Source organism: Lissotriton helveticus, chromosome 1_1, assembly GCF_964261635.1.
Source record: "Lissotriton helveticus chromosome 1_1, aLisHel1.1, whole genome shotgun sequence".
Classification (NCBI taxonomy): domain Eukaryota; kingdom Metazoa; phylum Chordata; class Amphibia; order Caudata; family Salamandridae; genus Lissotriton; species Lissotriton helveticus.
Genome location: NC_136057.1, coordinates 1298990481 through 1299004768, shown reverse-complemented (window position 1 = coordinate 1299004768; position 14288 = coordinate 1298990481). Strand labels below are relative to the sequence as shown.

At 44.6% G+C, this 14288-nt stretch overlaps 1 protein-coding gene across 4 annotated transcripts in view; it reads right to left on the bottom strand.

Annotated features, from left to right (window-relative positions):
• Positions 1-14288, bottom strand: part of NIBAN3 (niban apoptosis regulator 3) — a 143357-nt gene that overhangs the window by 23835 nt on the left and 105234 nt on the right. For all 4 annotated transcript variants that reach the window (XM_078681223.1, XM_078681229.1, XM_078681238.1 and 1 more), the window contains one exon: positions 12209-12316. In XM_078681223.1, the coding sequence (XP_078537349.1) occupies positions 12209-12316 (108 nt within the window). The remainder of the gene's footprint in view (positions 1-12208; positions 12317-14288) is intronic.

Below are 14288 nucleotides of genomic sequence, written 5' to 3'. Positions count from 1 at the left end.
CGCCGGTCTAGGCTGTCTTCATTTACATGCAGCAATTAAACGCCACAAAAAAAGTGAAAGGACGTATTAGTTAGTGGCACTGGGGAGGCTAGCAAGTGTGATGTTAGGGTCAAAGTCCAGGCTAAAAAGAAGGGAAAAATTGCATTCTATTGTTTTCTGTTCACCTTGGAATAACTACATATAGAAACGCACATTAAACTACGAAAGTGTTTAAGCAACTCGGAAAGGTGCGGTGGGTGATATAAACAGAGTTTCCCTCCAAACTGCCAGTGGTCATTGAAATTTATCACATAGAAATGTACTTAAGAACTACTTTTTGGGAGGCACAACAAACAAGGGATTTTTCTTTTTTAGTGAAAAATAATTGCCCAACTACAACCTCACAGAACATACTGCTGCATTTTTGTATTTTGGAGCTGGTGAGAATAAACTGCTCGCAATGTTTTCGATTTTGTTTTCAAGTGTGGAGATTACATGCAGGAGAGTGGTGCATGGATGGCATTCATCACCTAACATTATCGTTGGGGCATTAACAGACATGATGGTGACTTGTCCTGCACTCAATTACTGCACCACAGTGACGATTGGAAAAGGACTTTGAGGTTTTGCAGATAGGGGCATCTATTCTGTTCTTGCTTGGTGCTGCATATTTAGGGGCAGATTTACAATAACTGGCCCATCCCTGCATAACGGCAGACACCTCCTGCGCCACCATGGATGCGCCACATTTACCATGGGGCAAGAAGAGACAGATGCATGACGCATCTGCTGCCGTAAAGGTGACGCATTGCTGGAGTTGCGTTGCAAGCGCGACGCAGCTCCAGCAAGGCTCGGGGTGCCTCTATGCCTAACATGCTGCGTCAATCCTTACGCCTGCTTCAAGCAGGTGCAGGGTTTTGACGCAACATGGCCTTCAAAGTGACTAAGTGAAATCTTGTAGATTTCACTCAGCCACTTTTAGGAGGCGTTCCTGCTCCGGAACGCCCCCCCGCGTCGGACGCCCACATGTCGTGCAGGGCTTTACAACGTGACGCATCTCCCAGATGCGTCACGTTATAAATACCCGGCAGCATGGCGCTGGCTTTACGGTGCCGCTGCATCACAAAAATGACGCAAAGGCGGTGCAAATATGGCATCCAGGACTTGTAAATCTGCCCCTATGTGTGGATTACGAGCTACAGAAAAGAACATCTGAAATGGTCTCATGATCTCTGCCCCCTGTGATCATTCCTCCCACTCCCCAAATCCTTGCCATATAGTTTTGGAGGGGGGCCCAACTTCAAAACATTTTGGCAAGGGGGGCTCAGACCAAAATAGTTTGAAGACCTCTGTATTATGTCTTAATAATCAACAGTCTCCACCCTAACCTCAGAGCCAGGTGCAGCAGACCCACAAGTAACAAACTTGGAGAGGATGTGGTCTCACAGCTAGACTGCCGACTTTGGAGCGGGGAAGCCAAGGTTCGAGTCCTGGGGTCGATTTCCACATCCAGTGATTCTGGGCAAGTCACTTAATCTCCCCGTGCCCACACTAAAAATACGAATGTGTTCTTGTGTAACGTAAGTGGCAGAAGGAATTTTACCAGAACGTGATGAAGGAAACTCACCAGGCCTTGTTCTTCCTGGATGCGCTCCTTGAAGTGAGGACACAGCGCTGGCTGCACGTGGTGACCGCCTGACCGCCATTGCTTTCACTCACCGAGGGATAACAGGCGGTGACCCTGGGACCCCTGGTGACCAGTGTGGGCGGGGGGGCTCCGGTGTCCTGTGCCCCCTTCCTTTGGACATAATTCAGTGGTGCTTTCGCAGATAAAGATTGAGTTCCACTGCTTCTGCCCCACGCTTCTCGGCACCAGCTTGGCATCCCGGCCGTCTTTGGTCTCTCACGAGCAGGGCTTCATCGTGGTGGAGACTTATCTACCTCATCTACGCCTACACAGGGATTTACATAGGCCCGGTCCTGACATGCCTGACTTTAAAATGGCGGCCTCCGCTGCCTTTGTTTCTCCGGCAGCAACTATGACAGACCCCAGTTCCTTCTCAGATACCGAGCTGGACTACACCAAGCGTCGCCATCTCCGCCTACACGTGGATTTCAGCAGCAACGCCATTCAGCGGGGATGTTTCCCTGTGCTTGGAGTCCCAGCAGGGTGGCCTCTTCTCTATCCTCTATTGGGGACTTGGTATTCTATGTTTGACTATGCAACTGTAGCTAATATACCTACTCTAAATTGATTATTCTTGTTTTTCCCGACCGCTGAGACCTGAGCAACATGGCGGATGCCCGGTGGAGCTGTTAGATAGTTGTAGAGGAGATTGGCCCCGGCTTCACCCCCTTGACCATCACCTACCCAGCAGGACATTGGGCATAGTTCACCTTGTCTCCCCGCTGTGTCTTCAGCTCTCTCTCTGGCTTGTTTCTATGCCCTCCCTCCACCTTCTTCTTTTACTTCTATCCTCGTAGCCTATACATCTATTCTAAACTGTTTTCCCGAATGTTGAGACCTGAGCAACATGGCTGATGGAGTTGCTAGACAACTAATGATGCGATTGGCCCTGGTTTCCCCCTCGACCGTCACCTACCCAGACGGACATTGGACACAGTTCTTCCTCATCTCACTGCTATGGCTCCTTCCTCCCCTACTTTCCTATGAATTCTCTCAACCTCGTTGTTTGTTTACTGTACATTATTACGTTATTGCAACTGATGTAATTTGTAACGCAATGTTCCTCTGTTATAGCGCTCTGATACCTATGGTCTAGCCAGCGCTTTATAATCCTTTTGATGTACCTTCTAATGCAACGTTCCCCTGGTTAAGCGCTCTGATACCTCCGGGTCTAGATAGCGCTATATAACCGTCGCAAATCAAATAAACTAAAAACTGTTTTTTCCTGAACTCTGAGACCTGAGCAACATGGCTGATGACCGATGGAGCTGCTTGACAGCTAATGAGGAGATTGGCCCTGGTTTCCCCCTTGACCGTCACCTACCCAGCCGGACATTGGGCATAGTTCCTCCTTGTCTCCCCACTTTACTCCTCCCTCCCCTCCCTCCTACGAATTATTGAAACATTGTTTATGTGCACTGTACCGTACTATGCTCCTGTATTTGATGTAACTTGTAACGCAACGATCCTAAATGTAAAGCGCTCTGATACCCTCTTGGGTCATGTTCGCGCCATATAAAACTTTATTAAAAAAAAAAAGTCTGAAGGGTCCGCCGACAGCTTCTTTAGGATTGGGCATACTTTTCCTGTTCTGAGGATTTCAGGGATTGTTCCTTGAAGGGGGAGAGGTGTTTATAATCTTGGTCCATAGGGGCAATATCATAGGAATGTAGTCTCTTAAGTAGTTTGCGGGAAGAGGGTCTGAGTAATGGTTGGAGGGATTCAGGGCTGTGAGCATTTTCAATATAGTTTCTTCTCTGTAGGTATTGAAGGAGGACCAGCAGGCATTGTTTTTGAGGTGGAACTTTGTGGAGCATAAGAGAGTGACCATGTGAATATCTGTATGGGCTAATAGGTCATTGCGTAGTTCTGTCTTTATGTTTACAGTCTTCCTAGTGAAGTAGGAGGCAAATTCCTCGCAATTGGGTAATGTGCCCCCAAGTGTGCCTGGGCCCCAAGTACCTCAACAACCGCCTCACTTTCTACACGCCCACCCGCCAGCTGCGATCGACCAGCCTCTACCTCGCCACAGTACCACGCATTCGCAGAGCCACCACCGGAGGAAGATCCTTCTCCTACCTGGCGGCCAAGACATGGAACTCCCTCCCCATCCACCTACGGCTGACCCACAACCATCTCGCCTTCAGGAAGCAACTCAAACCTGGCTTTTCGGGCAGTAACGGACACCTCCCTCCCAGCGCCTTGAGACCCTTCCGGGTGAGTAGCGCGCTATACAAATTGTTTGATTGATTGATTGATTGATTGTCTGCGTTAGCTTGGGGCGGTGCGAGACACCTTTAGATTGGGATTTGATTAGATCGCATAGCTTTTTAGGATGATTCTTTGCTTTATCCATTGACCCTATGACTCACCCATCCTTTCACTCACTCATCCACCCCTTCACTCATCTATCCATCCTTTTGTCCATCTACCCTCCCTTTCACTCACTCGTCCATCCTTACATCCACCCTTTAACTCATCCATCCAACCATTCATTCACCCTTTTACTTATCAATTCATCAACCCATTCATCATTTCTCTCAACCATCCACCCATTCACTTGCCCATCATCCACCCTTTCACACATCCATCCATCCTTTTACTGATCCATCCCCTCTTTTGCCCATCCATCTACCGTTCCACCCACACATCCATCTATTTACCCTCATCCATCCTTCCACTCATGCATCCATCCATCTTTTCACGCATCGTCTATCCATTCACCCTTTCACTCATCCATTCATCCTTTCACTAATCCATCCAGCCATTTACCAATTCCTTCACTTATTCACTAATCCACCTTTTCACATTGATTATGAGCTGAGCCTTTGTCTACTGAGTTGCAGACAAAAGAGGCCCATAAAGAACTTCACCCTCGCTGTAGTTCCTAAAGCAAGGGGTGGGGGAGGGTTCAGGATGCCCCTGCTCATAGGCAATCTGAAAACTTGGAAGTCATGAGTCATGCATGATGCACAGTGCCAGGACGTGAGGTGACTGTGACATGGTGTTGTTTCCAGGGCTTTAAGTGGGATGAACAAACTGGAGGCATGTCTGATGTAATTAAGGGTGTGTTTTAAAACACCTAAGATAAAAATATGTGCTGAGCATAATGTGCCACCCGACTGGTATTTTGCGGTTCCTATTATTGCATCCAGTAACATTAGACCTACAACAAGCCATGACTGTTGGCTTTGTCAATGGATGCTAGTTGCATAAAATAAATAAAAAAGCAGCAACTATGGCTTCGTTGTTTACAATATTAAAAATGGTTCAGCTCTGAAACGATTAGATTGTTTAAGAACTATAATCTCTTCTTTTTAACTTCTTTCACCAGCCTCGTTTCATGAACTGGCCCATAATAATAATAATAATAAGCACATTTATAAAGCGCATGTTTACACTCGGCCAGTGTGTCCCCCCACTGCGGTGTCACTGCAAGAAATCCACCCGACCGCCTCTTTCCTAATTATCCCTAGGGAAAAGATAAGTCTTCAAATCTTTCCTGACACAGCTCTCTCGATCCTCCAACCGGAGGTGCACGGGAAGTTTATTCAAGTATTGGGCAGCCAACAGGCGGAACGAGCGTCCACCCATCCTAGCTCTCTTGGTCGCAAGAACGCACACCTAACCCATCCCACATGATCTTAATTGGCGGGTAAGAGCATATGGGGTAAGTAGCTCCGACAAATAGTCCCCTGCAGAATGCGGTGACAAACATACATTGCCTTAAACAGGACTCTCTCCCTTATCGATAGCCAGGGGAGTGCAGCCCGCGCAGCCTTCGCTGAAGCCTTCCTCGGGCGCATAAGAACCAGCCATGCTGCTGCATTCTGCACCCCCTGAAGACGGAGCATACACTTTGTCGTGGCCCCCAGATAAAGAATGTTACCATAATCCAGGCGCGATGTTACTAGGGCATGGACCATTGTCTTCCTGGCAGCCGTCGGTAGCATATCCAGGGTTTTGCGGAGGACCTTCAGGACTCCAAAACAGGCGCCTGCCACCTGCCTGGTTTGGTACTCAAAAGAGAGCCTTGTGTCCAATCACACCCCCAGATTCTTAGCCTGCGCACAGGGAACAGGCGTAGTCCCCAAGCTCTGAGGCCACCAGGCAGATGACCAAACCGACGGAGCTCGCCCCACCACAAGCACCTCGGTCTTATTACCATTCAACTTCAGGCAGTTGTTAGCCATTCATGCGGCCAGTTCTTGCAGACACGCTACGAAGTTGAAGGCTGCCGTATCCAGTGCCTGTGTGAGGGAGACCACCAGCTGTGTGTCATTGGCGTAGGACACGACCCTGATCCCAAATCCATCAGCGATCTCCGCTAAAGGAGCCACTTATAGATTGAATAGGGTTGGGCTCAGGGTCGATCCCTGCGGTACCCCCTGTCTTAACTCGATTACTTTTGAGTAATGTTATCCCTGCCTCACCTGGAAACTGCGCCCCAAGAGGAAAGATTTCAGCCAACTCAGGGCACTGTCCGACACACCTCCTTTCTTCAAACACTGCACCAGAGTATGATGGGCAACAGTGTCGAAGGCGGCACTTAGGTCCAACAGGATCAAGGCCTGCGTCTGGCCTGCGTCCACATATTGTCTAATGGTCTCAGTGGCAAAGAGCAGGGTGTATTCTGTAGAATAGCGGGCACGGAATCTGGACTGAGTGGGGTGCAGGAGATTCAATCTCCCATTATGCGCTGTCAGCTGCATAGTTACCACTTTCTCTGCGACCTTGGCAAAATATGGCAAGAGGGAGATGGGGTGAAGATTCTCCAGTTGGTCTGGGCCTATATGAGGTTTTTTAGGGAGCAGTAGTACCAAAGATTTCTTCCAGCAACCAGGTACTGTGCAGGTCCTAAAAGAAGTCTCCACCAAGTATCTAATATATGGCTCCAGGGTATCCAGGCTCCCTCTCAGTACCTTAGGGGTGCCGGATCTCTGGGAGAGCCCGATTTTATATTAGCACAGATTTGAATTAGCTCTACTGGGTGGGGCATGACGAAGCTCTTCAACCCTTCGCCCTCACAGACATACTCTGTCTCCTCCATCACCTCCTCTCCTACACGGGCGGAGTCAGGGAAAGTGGCGTATATTTCCTCCACTTTGTCCGAGAAAAAATCTGCCACACAGTTACATAGCTCTTCTGATCCCACAGTCGGAGCCACTGACGCAGACAAGGAGGTTATATCCTTATAGACCCTGAACAGTTCCCATGTAGAGTTGCCCGCCGATCCAATTCTCTCCAAATAGTATCCTGCTTTAGCTTTCCTAATGATCCCATGGTAGCTCTTCAATGCCTCTTTATACTCCCTCCTCCCCTGGTCCGGGAAATCTTTCCTCCACCGCCTTTCCAGGCGTTTACAATCTGTTTTCGCCGTTCTTAAGGCGTCAGAGTACCACGGAGCCGATTTCTGTGCTCTGCCCGGTAATTTATATGACCAGGGGGCGGTGCAATCCAGGGTGTAGAGTCAAAATATCGAGTTTTTAATTTCTACTAGACATAATATCGAGTAAAAAATATAGAATGGACATAATATCGACTAGACATAATATAGACTACCAAAATATCGACTAGAAAATGTTAATATCGAATAGAATGGACATAATATCGAATCAAAAATATAGAATGGACATAATATCGACTAGACATAATATAGACAACAAAAATATCGAATTTTGGGTAAGTTAATATTAATTTTTATTTTTTGAGTAATATAATTCTGTAGTGGGTTGTGGGTTTATAGGGGAATAGAGTGGGAAGTAATTTAATTATAATTAATTAAATATGTTATTTTATTTATTTAGAATTAATTGTTAATTCATTATTAATTGGTAATTAATTAAAATGTAATTGGTAATTAATTTTAATTGATTAATTGTTAAATATGTTAATTAATTAATTGGTATTTATTTTGAATTAATTTTTAATTGATAATTAATTAATTGTTAATTGCTAATTAATTGTTAATTAATTGTTTAATTAACAATTATGTGAATATTTTATTTTCTTTAGTGGGTTGTGGGTTTATAGGGGAATAGGGTGGGAAGTAATTCAATTATAATTAATTAAATATGTTAATTAATTAATTGATTGGTATTAATTTTGAATAAATTGTCAATTATTTTTAATTGGTAATTAATTAATTGTTAATTGATAATTACATTTTATTATTTGATTAATTGATAATTATGTGAATAATATTATTTTATTTTTAGTAGCGGGTTATGGGTTTATAGGGGAATAGGGTGGGAAGTAATTTAATATAATTAATTAAACAAGATAATTAATTAATTGGTATTTATTTTAAATAAATTGTTAATTAATTTTTAATTGGTAATTAATTAATTATTAAGTGGTAATTAAAATGTATTAATTGTTTAATTTATAATTATGTGATTTATATTAATTTATTTTCACTAGAGTGGGGATATTAAAATTTATCCCTATGCTATCCAACGCTTTCCCTACTGTTGCACTCTCTGGAGTGGGAATAGTAATTTTTACCCCTACGCTATCCAACGCTTTCCCTACTGTTGCACTCACTGGAGTGGGAATAGTAATTTCTACACTTACGCTATCCAACGCTTTCCCTACTGTTGCATTCGCTGGAGTGGGAATAGTAATTTTTATCCCTACGCTATCCAACGCTTTCCCTACTGTTGCACTCTCTGGAGTGGGAATAGTAATTTTTACCCCTACGCTATCCAACGCTTTCCCTACTGTTGCACTCTCTGGAGTGGGAATAGTAATTTTTACCCCTACGCTATCCAACGCTTTCCCTACTGTTGCACTCGCTGGAGTGGCAATAGTAATTTTTACCCCTACGCTATCCAACGCTTTCCCTACTGTTGCACTCTTTGGAGTGGGAATAGTAAATTTTACCCCTACGCTATCCAACGCTTTCCCTACTGTTGCATTCGCTGGAGTGGGAATAGTAATTTTTACCCCTACGCTATCCAACACTTTCCCTACTGTTGCACTTGCTGGAGTTGGAATAGTGATTTTTACCCCCACGGGATCCAATGCTTTCACTACTGTTGCACTCGCTGGAGTGGGAATGGTAATTTTTACCACTACGCTATCCAACGCTTTCCCTACTGTTGCACTCTTTGGAGTGGGAATAGCAATTTTTACCCCTACGCTATCCAACGCTTTCCCTACTGTTGCACTCGCTGGAGTGGGAATAGTAATTTTTACCCCTACGCTATCTAACGCTTTCCCTACTGTTGCACTCTCTGGAGTGGGAATAGTAATTTTTACCCATATGCTATCCAACGCTTTCCCTACTGTTGCACTCTCTGGAGTTGGAATAGTAATTTGTATCCCTACGCTATCCAACGCTTTCCCTACTGTTGCACTCGCTGGAGTTGGAATAGTAATTTTTACCCCTACGGTATCCAACGCTTTCCCTACTGTTGCACTCTTTGGAGTGGGAATAGTAATTTTTACCCCTACACTATCCAACGCTTTCCCTACTGTTGCACTCTTTGGAGTGGGAATAGTAATTTTTACCCATATGCTATCCAACGCTTTCCCTACTGTTGCACTTGCTGGAGTGGGAATAGTAATTTTTACCCCTACGCTATCCAACGCTTTTCCTACTGTTGCACTCACTGGAGTTGGAATAGTAATTTTTACCCCTACGCTATCCAACGCTTTCCCTACTGTTGCACTCGCTGGAGTTGGAAGAGTAATTTTTACCCCTACGCTATCCAACGATTTCCCTACTGTTGCACTCTTTGGAGTGGGAATAGTAATTTTTACCCCTACGCTATCCTACGGTAAAAATATTGTATATGTTTTGTAAATAATATGTATATATATATATATTTTTTTTTTTTACCCAAAATGAAAACGCCGCGTGACAGACTGATGATGGAGTTTGCCGAATAAAGGAGAGTTAATTATAATTCCAGAGTGCGGCGTTTTCATTTTGGGTAAAAAGATTTCTTGGACCTGTGGTTGGTCCCTCGCACGCACCCGCTACAGAGCGCTCCAGAGTGAACCGCCATTGCTTTACTATATATATATATATGTATTTAAAATATATATTTTTTAGTTATATTAATTATTTCTCAATTTTACGTTTATTTAAGTATTTTAAATATGTTTAAATTAATTTAATTTATTATTATATTACTTTTAAATTACTTTTTAAGACATTTTAAAAAATCGATATTTTGACAGTCTATATTTTTTACACTCGATATTTTGGAGTCGATATTTTTGTACTTGCCTGTTTGAAGATAGGAAGTTGATATTTTTGCAGTCGATATTTTTACTTCTATATTTTGTCCTCTCGATATTTTGTCTGTCGATGTTGTGTCAGTGATCCGCAATCCAGGGCTTCCGTAATCCGCCTATCTAAGTTATTTCCTGCCCCTTCAGCATCTAAGCCGCCAGGTGGGCCCCCAACAAGAGGGCGCTGCTAAACTTCTCCTGTGAGAAACCTGGCCATTTCCGACACCTTAAACCCCTTTCTGCTTTTTACCGTATCTTTGGCCCCAATAGTCTCATAGCAAAAGGCTCCAAAAAACGATCCGTCCATAGAACAGGGCTAGGGGGTACACAGCAATATAACTCCAATTTGCAAAAAGGGGGTCCAACATGTGACCCTTGAGGTGGGTAGGGGAGTCAGACATTAGGCTAAGTTGTAGTGTAGCAATTTCCTGACAAAGTTCACCCGCCACCGTGCAGCACCCATCATCAAAATGTAGATTAAAATCACCCAGCACTAGAAACTTATCATACCATAGTGCCGGTTGGGTAAGGTGATCCATCAAACTAGAAGAAAAGTTGTTGGCCGGGCCAGGAGGTGTATAGATCAGGAGCCCTTTCACATATAGTTCGAATCCGCCTTAATAGTGAAGATCCCTGCCTCACTATCGGCAATAGCGATAGGCTTGAGAGTGCACTGAATTAAAATGCCTAAAGATGATCGCCACTCCGCCGCCTCTGCCAGAAGCTCTATCTATTCTGGTAATCGCATAGCCACTGGGTAGTGCCTCACCAATTCCTGGGGCCGACTCTTAGTCCAGCCACGTCTCAGAAAGAAACAATACATCTACCTGACCATCTACCAGCTGGTCGTAGACCTCCAGTCTATGTTTCCTAAGTGACCGGCAATTCAGCAAACAGCAGTTCAAGAGAGGGTTTATCTCATCCCCCTCACTCCCCGCACTGAATTTGAACGAACAATGACTACAAACCCCACTCTTCCCACCTCCCGCCAGGCTGTGCCTGCACAGATCCGCCATAGGCGGGCACAGATCAAGCAGTTTCCGGGAGCTGTACTGATGCTTTACTGCGGCACAACCAGGGGCTTTGGCCCCGGGCCCCGACTGGCTGTGGATGGGCGTAGACGGACTTGCCTTTGGCACACCAGCGGCGCATCAGCGGCGCCCGCTGCGCGCGTCCGCTATGCGGTCGCTGGATCATCTGAATTAATAGCTACCTACTCCCCCGCAACTAGACTGCTAACTGGTCTACCGGAAGTGCCTGGCTCTCCCTACCCCGCCCTCTGCGCAACTGTACTGATTACCGCATTGGACCGGGGCGGGTAGGAGTGAGGATCGAGCCTAGGTCACCAAGCCACAGGAGGTGAGAGTGTCCCCAGTGCTTGCCCCCGCAGTGTGTCAATTAAAATGCCAGAAAGTTAAAATTAATAGAGCGCAATTTGTGAGTTCTTAAAAGAAATAGTTCAGCAAGTAGCGTTAAAGCAGTCATGGGCCCTGCCACAGCCCCACTCACCGCAAACGTGCCCGCTGCATCACACACCTTTATGCCTGCCTACTCCCCTGCAACTAGACCGCTAACCGGTCTACCGGAAGTGCCTGGCTCTCCCTACCCCGCCCTCCGCGCAACGGTACTGGTTACTGCGTCGGACCGGGGCGGGTAAGAGGGAGGATCGAGCCTAGGTCACCAAGCCACAGGAGGTGAGAGTGTCCCCAGTGCTTGCCCCCGCAGTGTGTACAAAAACTCCCATAGCAGCATGGGCGTTTTTGTACATTTGTTTTGTACATTTATTCCACCTAACCCTAACAAAATGCCCTGCCCTAGACAGGGGCAGGAGCAGATCTCCACATGCTGTAACAGCTCAAACTGGCCCATTGGCATTCTGTATGTGACAATCAGGCTGCATACAGAATGACAATGGGCGGGGTGGGGCTCTCTCTTGTGCTCCAGGAGGATGAGTGTGAGGCGGCCCCATCAGGGAGCTGAGGCCTCTCGCAGGAGAACAGTCCTACTCCCTGCAAGGCACAAAATTATGGACAAAAGGCATCCGTAAAAGGGATCCTCACAGACAATGGAAGTGAAGTCCAAATTACAGGCGATCCGTAAAATTAACAGACGGTTGATCACCCTAGCTATCATTGAACAAACTCATTGGTATTTGGTCTATCGACTTTGCAATGATAAAGGATGTGTGTGTCTGACTGGGCTTTAAATCTGTGAACTTCTAGATGCACTGATCTCTGCAGCAGGCGCTTAACCCTCAGAGCTAGATTGAAGGAATTCATATATACATTCCAAACTCACCCGCTTGCAATGGGGCTCCAGGCGCTTCAGCAGGAATGGAAGAAAGATATCAACCAAGGTGTCTCGAGCAAACCGCCTCCTGGCGCGGCTGCTGTCTGAGTCAAATTTCTGCAAATTAAAAAAGTTTGCAGCAATGGGTACCAGTTAATGGTCAAACAAATCCACTTTTAAAATACTGTTTGTGATGATGTATGAAAACATATCACACGTAATACCCCACCCAGCATTCCTGCTCACGTTGGGGCCTCATGTACAAAGTTTTTTAACAGTTGCAGACATTTGGTAAATCTGGGGGTTTCTGACCGCTAATACACTTTCTGAAATTCACTATACCCAATTCATGATTCTGAAAGGTTGTCTGAATTGTTAAATGGGTTTTTGAAACAATAATGAATTGGTACTTGAAAGGGGCGTCTTTAGGGCGTCCCTTCCAAATACGTTTCCTGTTGGTAAGTATTATTGTTTTCCAACAAAAATCAGATCGAAAAACATTCATATTTTACAATCAACTCAAAATAGGTGGTAAGCCATTCACAAACGGAAAGGGGAGCCCTTCCCTTTTGTGAATGTTGACAATTTTTTTTTAATGCACCACTGTCTACTCCAGCAAAAGGTTTGTGTAACTTTAAATTTTTTTCAAAAAGCATTGCATTTTCATTTAAGAAATGCTGGCTACATAAAAAAATGTGCTTTATTTAAAAGCACTCACGGACTTGGTGGTCTGCTGACCTTAGAAATTCACAATTCCTGCGGTTTTGGCCAATCATAGAGGCCAGGAATTTGCGACCTACTTCATGCATATAAATAAGGCAGGGTAAATTGCGATCCACTAGGATTCGGTATTTTGAGAATCGACCTTTTAATACATAGGTGGGTTCACAACATACCAATGCATTCAGTAGAAATCAGTGCACACATTGCAACCACTATTACCCAATCCATTTTAGTGCAGTCCAAATAAGAAATCACAAATTGCAAAAAAAATGTTGTCACGCACTCTTGAACCACTTTATGACTCTGACAGGCGGTGTGAGAAATTACCACTGCATTTGATCTGAAATCCACAGCTTTTGATCGTGACCTACACAAAGCCTGAACTCACACAGCCACATAGGAGCGACTCTTTCCACACTATGCACTACCAATGAGCAATATGTTGCATGAAAAACTACAGAGACACACCGACCTGAAAAAGCATATACTCTTAATGAATGCAAGAGTAAGTAAAACATTAAATGTGAACAGTCAGTCAAATGTCTTTATTCGGTTTATGAGCAAACCATAAAAGCAAGAAAAACAGTATATATGAACAGTTGTAAATACATAATCCATTAAACATAATCAAGACTCATAAATACGTATAAAATCAATCATTAAAAACCATTAAAAACTATTTCATTTTAGACATGATATTAAAAAGGGAATGTACATGATATAGTGTTTAAGTTGATTTTCTCAAGATTCTTACAGCTGCTGATAAAAAATTAGCGATGTTAAAAGTTTCCCAGACATCAGTCAACATTTGCAAGTGAAGAAGGGCTGGTCTCACTTGCACGAAGCCCTTGTTACTTAGAATTGGGAGAATAAAACGTTTCCTAATGACAATAAGGTGTTCACAGAAAAAGAGGAAATGTATAATGTCTTGTTGCGAGAAATTATCGCAAGTACAAGGGCCAAGGTCGTCAGCCCTCTTCCAACCTTTCTGATTACCAGAGAGAAAATGAAATTGGTTGAATCTAAATCTAGTCAATAAGAAACGATGATTATTGCTTGTGACATAGCCGAGATACGGTTCCATGGATAGTGTTGTTTTACATAGCTGGTTGGCCCTTACTGTCACCATTACCAGCTCTCTCTGTTCCCTATCCATGGTGGCTATGCGCAAGTACATTTCCTTAGACCATTTTATGTCTCCCTTCACTAAAGTTTCTGGGGAGTGATATAGTTCTGGTCGACCCAGTTTACCTGCAAGCTTCTGAATATATTTGAGCCAGGGCATACTCAGTCCGCGGTCGAGTGACATACAGTATTTCAGAATAATGTGGTTAAGCACTAAATCAGGGTTTAACCAGGTGGCTAT